Source organism: Xenopus tropicalis, chromosome 6 (assembly GCF_000004195.4).
Source record: "Xenopus tropicalis strain Nigerian chromosome 6, UCB_Xtro_10.0, whole genome shotgun sequence".
Classification (NCBI taxonomy): Eukaryota; Metazoa; Chordata; class Amphibia; order Anura; family Pipidae; genus Xenopus; species Xenopus tropicalis.
Window position 1 is genome coordinate 72085147 of NC_030682.2, and position 12132 is coordinate 72097278.

A 12132-nucleotide genomic window follows, 5' to 3' on the forward strand; every position below is an offset into this window, starting at 1 on the left:
GCGCAGTAGAGTTAAAAGCTGACTTTTCTGTTAAATTTCGGCTTTTAACTCTACTGCGCATGCGCGCGCAGGGAACCCGGATGGAGGAAGTGACCGCTGCTACCCCAGGCTGGTGCGGTTTTCTCCGTACAGGGGCACCAGCCCGGGGTATGCAATTAAAGTCACTTGGGGGTGCCTAACATTTTGGCACCCCCAAGTGACTTAGCCTTTCTTTCTCCTTTAAGACCTTCTCCTATTCATTGCCTAATTGCAAGGGTAAATTGGACTCTAGCACCAAAATATTTAACAAAATATTTTATAAAATGATTCTGCACACACATATATGGAGTAATTAAATAATATATGTTGAAGTGATTATATTTGGAATAAAATTTAATTCCATTTTGGACATGCTAACTAAAATAGAAAAGGAAAGTGGCCTACAGCGCACCCCCTCACAAATGTGTAAATATAAAAAATCCATCTTAATATATTTCTTCTCTATTTATTATTGTAGTGTCTTCCTAATATGAATAGATAGCAAATTCTTTACTGTAGGGTGACAAGGTTTTCTTTTAATCTATAGATATATTACATATTTGTTGATTCTGGCAGGAAAGATCTGGGTTGCTCTTCTGCAAAACCTGCTGTCAAAAAGGAATCAACTGATTTATTACTTATGCGTAGTGGAGTAAGCCTTCTGAAATTACTTGGTGAATATGGTATTTTTACTCTGGCCCTTTGTGATGGAGCTACTGCATCTTCATTGGAGAACCATGGTGCAAAATTGAAAGAAATATCTTCCTCGTCATCTGCTGAAAATACTGGGTTATCAATTCCTATAATAAAAAGAGATTTGTAAGTAAAATAACAGTGTAAGGGTATTTTTCTGTTATTCTTTCTCCATTTAAATATCCATTTTACAGTATATCTGAGAGAAAATAAAATCAAGTTAGCAAATTAAACTAAACGTGCGTACTTTCACTAAAAGTATTTTAAATGCAGACAAGAAGAACCACCCCCCACATCACCAAAATATGTAAAAGCAACTATAATTTGCCCTTCATTTTAAATAGCTTCGTGTTATAGCTCAGATCACACATTCCTAAGGGATGGGGAAGGAGTTCTTAGCATTCTAATGGTAGAGGGGAGCAGAAGAGGGGAGAGATGAGAGAACTGTGCAGACTCTGGCCACAGGAATTAAGATTTTTATGAGAGAGGAAGTCAGACACTGGAACAACATGTTTAAAAAAAAAGAGACAAAAAATTATGTGTTTCTTTTGATAGAGGACTCAGTGCAGTGTTTCCATTAGTGCTTATGGCTGTATTACTAAAACTGTTTTACTGTTTTAACTGCAGTGTTATGTTTATCAAATAAAAACATTGATCACTTACCAAAGCCTGTATCTATCTGCCCCTTGCTGTCTGCTAAAGATGCAAAAAAAGTAATGCAGTTGTTCATTTCAGGATCACACTCCATAGTATTTTCTTCATCATAAGCTTCGATGTCTAAGCAATATACATATGTAAATGTATTAAAATTTTTGTAAATTGCATTCTACAAACATTCTTTATTGCTGCATTAGCTAAGTTTTTATATTATCCACTCAGGACTATTGCATTCTGCCTGACAGCACCACTGTCTGCTGTAAGAATGGGCATATTAATGGGAAGTGGCTGCAGAGGTAAAAAGTGCTTTAATCTATAGAATACATTTAAAATTCCTGAATTAAAGCAACATATAACTTTTGTTGTAAAACATTTCTATTTCTCGGGAATACCCAAGACATGCGAGATTTTGTTGTCAGAATCTCTTTATTACTTGTACCTGTATATTATAAGAAATAAAGGGCATTGCAGAAGTTTTAGAACACTGACTAACTAATTCTCTAATGTTCCTGAATAACAAAAATTAAAAGTTTCTGTTAATTTTTTTCAGACCACTTGAATTTAAAATTACATTTGTTTTATGTGAATAAAGAATATTTATAATGTGCAAAAAAAATTTGAAGAAGTTAAAAAAACTGACATAGCTGTTCGTATTCTATTTCCATACTTTATTATTTTTTAGGGCTGGTCATGTGTTTCCCTTATTTTTCTAATAGTACGGATTCTCAGTTGAATTGGTGACAGGGCTTAGACTAGCCCATTGTAAGATATTCAACTTTATGTTCCAGATTCACATTCATTTAGTGCCTAATTGGGTCTTTATTAACTTTGGTTAACCTTTGAAACAGGATCAGGTTGCAGTATTAACCTATGTTTTTCACAATCCCTTCTACCGTTTATTTTAACACGATGCTCTGCTCTGCTAATGAAAAACATATTCCCAGCATGATGCTATTGAGGTGTACACAGTTTTTTCCCACACATTTTGAACTGTTGCACTATATTGAATTTTAGTAAAAAGCTCTGACCAGAAACCCTTTCCCACATTGCAACTGGGTTACTCTTTAATCTCTTTAATGTCAAATGAGCTTTAAAGGAACAGTAACACCAAAAAATTCAAGTGTATAAAAGAAATTTCAATATAATCTACTGCTGCTCTGTACTGGTAAAACTGGGGTGTTTGCCTCAGAAACAATACTATGGTTTATATAAAGAATGCAGCTGTGTAGCCATGTGGGCAGCCATTCAAAGGAGAAAAGGCACAGGCACTTAGCAGATAACAGATAAAACACTATTGTATTCTACAGAGCTTATCTGTTATCTGCTATGTAACATGTGCCTTGTCTCCTTTTTTCCAGCTTGAATGGCTGCCCCCAGGGCTACACAGCAGCTTATTTATATAAACTATAGTAGAGTTACTGTAGCAAACACACAACTTTTACCAGTGCAGGGCAACAGTACATTATATTTCTTTTACTTTAAAACTCTTTAATTTTTTGGTGTTACTGTTCCTTTAATATCACTTTTTTTTCAATTAATTCTTTTGTGGCACCCATAATGTAGGAGGCATCTTGTTATAACAGGACATATAGATGGTGCAAAATAAAAGCATATGGTGCTATAGAAACTGTTCCAGTTGCAGGAAAAACTGGGAAAAGGTTCATATTTCAGCAGGACAATAAAAAAAAGCTGAAGTTACACAGAAATTACTCTACAACACTGTGCATGTGTGTGTGCATGTATGTCTTTGGTCTGCCTAGCATGACGCTAGCCCTTACATTACAGGCACAAATTGTGCTCAAAATAATGTGCTATTCAAACATTGAAAAAATATTTCTACCTCAGCATGCAAGATTTATACCAGCTTATGGTGGGAATACTCACAACTGAAAAAACTGAATCCAGGAGAAAAATTGCAATTTACACCTGCTTTTTTTTGTACTTTGCACCCTTCCCAACATAATAAATGAGACCTATTTTATAGTAAATTAGTAAGTAACTCACCATGAACTTTCATGTTATCTGAAATATTTCCATTGGGTAGCATATTCATTGTACTGTTTCTCTGCAAATCAAGAATAATGTACATTCTTATACAGTTAATGATAAATATTTTTATTTTTTCAAATACCTGAAAGGCACATAACCATACAAAAACGTAAAAGCAGAAGTAAAGATCTCCAGCAGTGTATTGAAGTACCAGGAGGCAATGAGTTAACTGGGGTACAGGGCCCACCAGCCTCCCGCCCCCAGGGGCCCTGTAGGTGCCCCCGCCAGTGTTCTGTAATTGTAAGTGCTTCTTAGCAGACTACAGACCCTGTGCCAGCTGTAAACAGTTCCAAAAGTGTAAACCAGTGACACAGAGAAGACCGGTTAAGAGGTTGCATGGGGGTACAAAGAAGTGGGCACAGAACTGATATTGTGCCGATTGAAGCAAACCCCAATGAGACAATTTTACAGACCGTGACCCCCCATCTGAGGTAACTGATCTTTGCAAAAATCTGTCTATCTAAACTGGTTCTGTAAAATGGGCTTGTTGTTTGGGATGTGGCCATAAAGTGGGCATGGTCTGAATTTTTTTTCATCTACTTTTCTAATGTTGGGAGGTATGGTTTAGTCATAGGAGGTTTAAAGATATTTTACAAAGGCAGACATGACCTACAGAATAATAGGGAAATAATAATTAAAAAACCCAATTAAGGTGGTGCCACAGGTTTTTTAAATAGAGATGCATATATCTCTAAGGCAATGACACAGTTAAAAAATTCAGAACATTATAGGCACTTACAGACACTTGGGATATAAAGAAAAAAAAATAGATCTTTGTATAAAGGGAAACTATACCCCCAAACACTGTAGGTCTATAAAAATATATTGCATAAACAAGCTCATATGTAAACCCTGCTTCATCTAAACAAACCATTTTCATAAAAATATATATTTTTAGTAGCATGTGCTGTTGGGTACACCTAAATAGAAAACTGCCATTTTAAGAATTAAGGGCTACCTCCTGTGATCACGGGATTCACAGTACACAAAAACAAGCCAAGGCACACATACATGCTAGGCCACATCAGCCAATGATTAGACAGAGTTCTGCCTTTTGCTTTCACACCTTCTTCCTTAAAGCTGCATTATTTCTGGTCATGTGAGGGAGTACACAGCCCATCACTAAATGATGGATCAAGGGAAAGTAAGTACAAGCAGACTGGCAGCTGGACCGGCAGTGACCTTGCACACCCCCACTCAGCAAACACATTACTCAAATTAGTGGCAAGATATTCTAGTAGTTGATGCAACCAAATGACTTCTTGACTAGCATGAGTGGCTGAGATGTATTCTGCTTCTGCAGAAGACAATGCCACAGAGATTTACTTTTTGCTAGACCAGGATATTGGGCTGTTATCTAATTTGAACAAGCAGCCACTTGTAGATATGCAAGTACTGGGGTCACCTGCCCAGTCTGGGTCCACGTATTCTGTGAATTCTACTCACCACTTGCTGATATGTTTAAACTCAAGTCTTTAGTCTATTTGAGGTATAGCATAACTCTCTTAATTGCATTCCAATCTCTTTGATGAGGTTTACTTACACGTCTGCAAAGAACTGCGAAGAGCTGACATGGCAGCACCTATATCTGTACGTGTAGTGGTGGCATTGTACAAGAGTGCCCTCTCTGCTTGATTGTATTTTACATTATTTGGCAGAAAATCCTCCTCTCCTTCCAACTTTAAGTAGGCTGTGTCTATTGGGGTATGCACACCTTTGCATTCTGCGATGTCATACTGATTAAAGACACCAATCTTGGCACTTTGATTTAATAGAAAGATTCCATCATCCTCTCTTTATATCTGTATTCCTAGGTAGGTTCCTAGTAGGTTACATCTCTTATGTCCTTGGTTTTAAAGTGGTTGTTAAGAGTTGAATTTAGCTTTGCGAACAATTGTCAAATCATCAACATAGAGTAATAAATACATCCACTCCTCACCTGTGTGTTTTCAGTAGACATGGATCAGCTTTACTGTACTTCCTGTGAAGCCATCGACTACTACAGAAAAATTAGTGAAATGGTCTAAAATTCATGACATGTGAATTTTTTTGTGTGAATTTTTTTGTGTGAATTTTTTTGTGTGAATTTTCACACAGGTTTCTCAAAATAATTTGCCAATGATGAAATGCAGAAATACGCTGAAAATCTATGCCTGCCGAAAAATGTGCTCATCGCTAGTCATTTCAACATAGAGTAATAAATACATCCACCTGTGTGTTTTCAGTAGACATGGATCAGCTTTACTTCTTGTGAAGCCATCATCTAACAGGACTTTATTCATTCCGTGCCCTAGCTGATTGCTTCAGCCCACAGAACAAGATGTTCTTCTTCATCTTTCATATAACCTTCTGGTTGTGTCATGTGCAGTTAATCTACTTTGTCACCATTAAGAAAGGCTGTTCTGATGTTATGGTGTCTCACAATCATATTTCTCAAAGCTGCAATAGCCATTAAAGTTGCTTGGCAACAGGAGCAAAAGCAGCATCATAATCTTCCCCCTTTCCAACCAGTCTTGCCATTTACATCCAATTGCATGTTTGCCTTGAGGTTTCCAAGTTGCTGGCTGAGAGATAAATTTTTTGGAGTCTTCTCCATTGCTTTTCCGGGTAAATAGTTTTGAAGGTGGTTTAGCAGGCTGTCTCAATTGATTCTCCCCAATACATGGTTGGCATATCTGCATTAAATGGCATGCTTCTTCCACTTTCACACAATGTGCGGTTCATTCTGTCTGCAACACCTTTTTGCTCTGGATTTATGGTACAGTAGTGTGAAACATAATTCTGTGTTTTCTCAGAATGGCTTTTGTTTTGCCACTTGTTTAATAGTCCCATTGTCTGCATGCAGTATTTTTGGCATTTTGCTAAATTTATTGTTACTTGAGCAAAATACTGTGCTGTGCAGCAGGGACTACTGTGTACCTTGAGAAATCATCAATAAAAGTAAGAAAATATTTCTTCTTTCCTGAAGTCTGAGTTTTTATTAGGCCACATCCTGATCTGTGTAAATTAAGTGCAGGGGTAGTTGAACTCGACTGTTGCTGGCTTTTGGAAAAGGTCTTTTTTAGTGATGAGCGAACCTATCCCACTTTGAATCTATCCCTTTTGGTAAAATTGTGGAAACTACCGAAAAATTAGTGAAATGGCGCAAAATTCATGACATGTGACTTTTTTTTGGTGTGAATTTTCACACAGGTTTCTCAAAATAATTTGCCAATGGTGAAATGCAGAAATTTGCTGCAAATCTATGCCTGCCGAAAAATGTGTTCATCGCTAGTCATTTTCTCCTTTATGCAGCTAGGACATTTCATTTGCTAACTACATGCATATGTACCACTGGCATGCTGATCTTTTTATTGCTTCAGGATTCATATGCCCAAGGCAATGGTGCCATGTATGAATATAGTTCACTAGTGATGAGCGAATTTCTCAGCGAAACTGCGAAAAATTAGCTAAACGGAACCTTCTTATTTTGATGCAGTGAAATTTTGTGCCCATTTCGTGAAAAAATTTGGTGATGGCAAAACACAGAATTTCATTGCTAATCCATGCCTGGCGAAAAAATTTGCTCATCAACTACAGTTCACATGTCTTTCCTCTTTGGCAGTCTTAACCATTTCCTTACAGTCCATCTGATATCTGATAAAGTTCATCTCTGATTTTTCCTTTTGCGAGTATGCCCCTTTGTGATAATGCAGTTCCTACCTTTAAATGTAACTTGCTTAGTTAGCTTTTTCACAGACAACGAATTACTTTCAAGAGCTGCGACATATAGGACATGGAAACGTTTTGCCATTGGCTGATTTTTTTAGTGAAACGGCCACGAAAATTTGGTGTGGAAAAAATTTGCTGTACAACAAAAAAAAAAATTAGCAAAATGCTACTTTTCTTGATGCACACGTCATTTGACATTCGCAACAATTTGTTTTGACAAATTTATTATTGCTTTACACTCGCACAGATTTGATAGAAACTAAATATGATGCACTACTATCACAAAAAATTACAGCAATAAGTCTCCTCTTTGTAAAGAGATATGACAGCCCTAACAAACCAGATCTAGATAATAGATATAGATGCAATAATGTGAGAATTCACAATGTACCAGAATCATTCACAGATCTACAGAAACTATTTGAACTATTATTTTTCAAACTTCTCCCTGAATATAGCCCTGAACTATTGATAATAGATAGGACTCCCAGAGCACTGCATTCTGAGCCTCGACCAGATGAACCCCCAAGGGAAATATTAGCCAGGTTACATTATTTTGAAACTAAGGAAGACTTGCTTTGTTCTGCTAGAAACCATGATGTGGTAGAGCTAGATGGTGAACCTCTACAACTTTTTCCAGATGTGGCACTTTAAATCATTAAGTTTTAAACACATATAACACATGGTGGATATCTAACGGTGGCAATACATGGGCATATATAAGCTGCTGAGTCAGCCCCTTCAAACTTCAAACTTTAAAATAAATCAAACACTATAAAATATATGTATATTATATATATATATATATATATAAAAGTGCAAGAGAGGCCAGCACTCACGGGGCTTTTAACACCATGTCATGAAGACAAAAAGAGTTATTATTATAGCATGGTTTCTTTATTAATCCACGTTTCAGTTCCAGGCTGGAACTTTCATCCATGAAAGTTCCAGCCTGGAACTGAAACGTGGATTAATAAAGAAACCATGCTATAATAATAACTCTTTTTGTCTTCATGACATGGTGTTAAAAGCCCCGTGAGTGCTGGCCTCTCTTGCACTTTTATTTGGATTTTTTGCATGAGCACCCGGGCATTCTCCTCATTGTTTGTGGTGTGCTACCTTTGCTGGAAGTGTATATATATATATATATATATATATATATATATATATATATATATGAACAAATTTATATTACTCAAGTAAAACATATGTCTGTGTTAATTATCAATAGAGGGTCCAGCATTATACAAGACAAACTTACACGTTGTCCCAAATCCTTTTTGTAGTTTTTATTGATCTTTTTCACATGCTTGCGACCAAATTTAGTTGTCTTGAATGATTCTAAACGTTTCTTCATTGTTCTTTGAAATATTTCTTTGGCTTGTTTTTCATCCTCATCCACTGTGACTTCATGACGACTGTAAAGGTGCTTTTGCTTTTGGAAAAGAAACATAACATTTACTGTAAAATAATTAATCAATGCAAGTTTTTCAGGTGTGATATTTGAGGTATTTTGAGACACTGTAATGTGGCACAGTGTCTTGTAAAACACTAAAGGGAAGGTACATATCTCTCACAATGCTATATGAGATCCAAGATATGAGGAGAATAACAGAGTCTGTGTGTAATCAGCATGAAATAACTAGTACAGGTGCTGTGAGTTACATAGTTACATAGTAAACCCAGCACACACAAACCTATACTGACACTCACCATACATACCAATATCAATACTAACTGTAGATTTTAGTATCACAATGACCTTGGATATTATGCTTGTCCAAGCCACTCTTAAAGGCATTAACAGAATCCGCCATCACAACATCACTAGGAAGGGTCATCCACAACCTCATTGCCCTCACTGTGAAAAACCATATATGGTGCTTCAAATGAAAGTTCCTTTCCTATAATCTAAAGAGGTGGCCTCTGGTGCGCTGATTGTTTTTATGGGAAAAAAACATCCCCTATCTACTTATAATCCCCTCTAATGTACTTGTACAGCGTAATTATGTCCCCTTGCAAGTACCTTTTTTCCAGAGAAAACAACCCCAACCTAGGCCTATGTTGAACGTGATGGACGTACATCTTTTTTCAACCTAACTGACTATGTATGTTGACAGTCTAACCTCATAGGTTAAATCTTCCATCCCCTTTATAAGTTTAGTTGCCTGTCTTTGCACTCTCTCCAGCTCATTAATATCCTTCTTAAGAACTGGAGCCCAACTGCACTGCATACTCAAGGTGAGGCCTTACCAGAGACATATAAAGAGGCAAAATTATGTTCTAATCCCTTGAGTCAATGCTCTTTATTAAACAAGACAGCACTTTATTTACTTTAGTATACATTTACTGGAATTAGACACCTTGTTATCTATAAAAATCCCCAGATCCTTCTCAATTAAGGAAACCCCCAACACACTACCATTTGGTGTGTAACTCGTATTTATATTATTTCTACCAAAGTACACAAGTTTGCATTTTTCAACATTGAAACTCATTTTCCATTTTGCTGCCCAAATTTGTCAAATTGCTTACAGCAAAGTGGCAGCATCCTGCATCAAATGTATATAGCTCTACATAAGGACTGACCCCTGCAGTACTCCACTAACAACACTGGCCCAATTAGAAAATGTTCCATTTACCACCACTCTTTGTAATCTATCCTTCAGACAGCTTTCTATCCAATTACAAATATGTTCTAGACCGATTTTCTTCAATTTTATCATTAACATTCTGTGCAATAACCTATCAAATGCTTTAGCCCAAGGTGGCATAAATTTAGGGGCGGCATGCCACCCAGCCGCAAGTAAAAGTTGCTCTCATATGAAGCACTGGGGATTGGAACCGCAAAAATCTTCAGTGCCTCCTCTCCGCAGTGCTCCATGAGTGAACAGGGTCCCCCCCAGCATCCACCAGCTCCCTCAACTCTCCCCCCAGCATCCTCCAGTTGGGGGAGAGAGTTGGGGGAGCTGGAGGACGCTTGGGGGAGAGTTGAGGGAGCTGGAGGATGCTGGGGGAGAGTTGGGGGATGCTGGGAGGAGAGTGGGGGGAGCTGGAGGATGCTGGGGGGAGAGTTGAGGGATGCTGGGGGGAGAGTTGGAGGTGTGGCCCTGGCTACCAATGTTTTAGGGGGGGCCCTGGCTACCAATGTCTGTGTCCTTTGTACTGATGGGAGAGGTCATTGGGGGCAGGGTATGGGAGGAGGGGGGCCCAGAAAATTTTGTTTGCTAAGATTGCTCATAGCCTGTACAGAGAGATACCATAAAACTATGGCATAGGGATTCCCCTGTACTAAGCACAATTCAGCAGGAACAGCCCCCTAAGTTTGCTCCATATGATGGCTACATGAAAGCTGATCAGTGCTGCTCTGTTCTGCTAGTGTTCTGCTAGTGTTGGGTGAGTCAGGGAATGGAGTACACTGCAGGACAAATTGCATTCTTTCCATGGGCATGGCAAATTTCTTTTTTTGCCGTGCTGCACGTGTGCCTGTATTAAGCACAATTCAGCAGGAACAGCCTGAAAAACTATAATACTATGGCAGCATAGGGATTCCCCCCTGTACTAAGCATAATTCACAATGTACTAAGGGGGCCCCACAAAAATGATTTCAATTGGGCTCCGCAGTTGGTAAGACCGGCCCTGATGGCCATTTAGTCAAATGCAAACAAACATTCAAAGTTTTTCAAAATTTTTCAAGAAGACATAGTTATACTGTACCTGACAATATCATTACAGATAGCTGTTTAAACACATATATAGCCCCATTATACAGGTGAGGTTCAAGCTATACATTAATCAAAGCTTTTAAAATTGTTTAGAAATTTATTTTCATTTTTTACCTTGGAGAGAAGAGGAGGAGGACAACTTTTACTCTTATGTAGAGGAAAATGTTTTGAGTTTTAAAGTTTTAGAATTTTAAAATGTTAGAGTTTGCACAAAAATGTTTTAATATTAATTAGAATTGAAGAAGAAGAAGGAGTGGATTCTTTACTCTCAAGTAAATCACAAAACATCAAACTCATAATTAAGTCCCAAGGGTAAACGTGTATGGACATAAAAAATCTAAAAAACCTCCCTTCTTGCTAGAAGACTAAGTAAATCACTCCCTCTCACCCCCAATCTAACTTTCCCAATGCCTTGGACTGAAAAGAAATTAGTTTTACTCCTATTGCATAGTGCAAAGTGTTTTGTTATATTGCTTTTCTCCGCTGCTAAGGGATTTTTTATCTGACTTAAATGTTCCCTTATTCTTTCTTTCAGTGATCTATTAGTACAACCCACATCTTGCTTCTGGCCCTTTAAACAGGTAATTAAGTAAATGACTGTAGAAGTATTACAATTAATGTAATCTCTAATCTTGTTTGTAACAGTTGATTTCAATTCTTTAGAAATTTTTGTATGTTGGCAAGTTATACACCTACGACTACCACACTTATAATTCCTTGAAGGCTGAAGAAAACTTGATGACACTAAATCCTTAAGTGTATGGGCTCACTTAGGAATAGCACTAATTCTCTGATTCAATATACTGAAGAAATCATTATCTGCAATAATGTAGGCAATCTTTTAAGAATGTTGAAAATCCTATAGTATTGTTTACTATATCTAGTGACGAATGTAATTTTATCTGCCCATTTATGACCTTGTTTTTTCTCATCTACCCAGGCTAGCAACTGCTTTCTCTCCACATTCAGGCCTGATGTTTATAACCTCGTTCCATAAATCTCCTACCTATATCTCCAGCCTGATCACATATAAATATGTCTTCTTGAAAAATTTTAAATGTTTGTTTGCATTTGACTAAATGGCCATTCTACTATTTGATTATTGCTGTTAAAATGTAACCAATGGAGAGTAAATGGTTGAATTTCTATTTTTGTGATGTTTACTGATGTAGTATTTATTATACAGAACCCTGTTAATGTTTTTTTAAAAAAAAGTCATAGAAAACCCGGTCAATTGATTTGTAAAAACCTTTTTGATGTGTCTCTCTTTAAATGAGTT

At 37.2% G+C, this 12132-nt stretch overlaps 1 protein-coding gene and 1 long non-coding RNA gene across 3 annotated transcripts in view; one reads left to right on the forward strand and one right to left on the reverse strand.

Moving 5' to 3' along the window:
• slc9a3 (solute carrier family 9 member A3) overlaps positions 1-12132 on the reverse strand; it is a 250521-nt gene continuing 238389 nt past the window's right edge. Inside the window, exons 13-16 of the mRNA XM_031903807.1 lie at positions 8390-8563; positions 3373-3433; positions 1375-1488; positions 1-818 (exon numbers count right to left, since the gene is read on the reverse strand). Of these exons, the coding sequence (XP_031759667.1) occupies positions 571-818; positions 1375-1488; positions 3373-3433; positions 8390-8563 (597 nt within the window). The 3' untranslated portion in view covers positions 1-570. The remainder of the gene's footprint in view (positions 819-1374; positions 1489-3372; positions 3434-8389; positions 8564-12132) is intronic.
• Positions 10651-11999, forward strand: LOC105947654. Of its 2 annotated transcripts, none has more exons than XR_001171084.3 (2): positions 10651-11434; positions 11517-11999. It is a non-coding gene; the product is annotated as an uncharacterized LOC105947654 (long non-coding RNA). The 2 variants fall into 2 exon arrangements; XR_001924747.2 differs by having other exon boundaries at positions 11794-11999.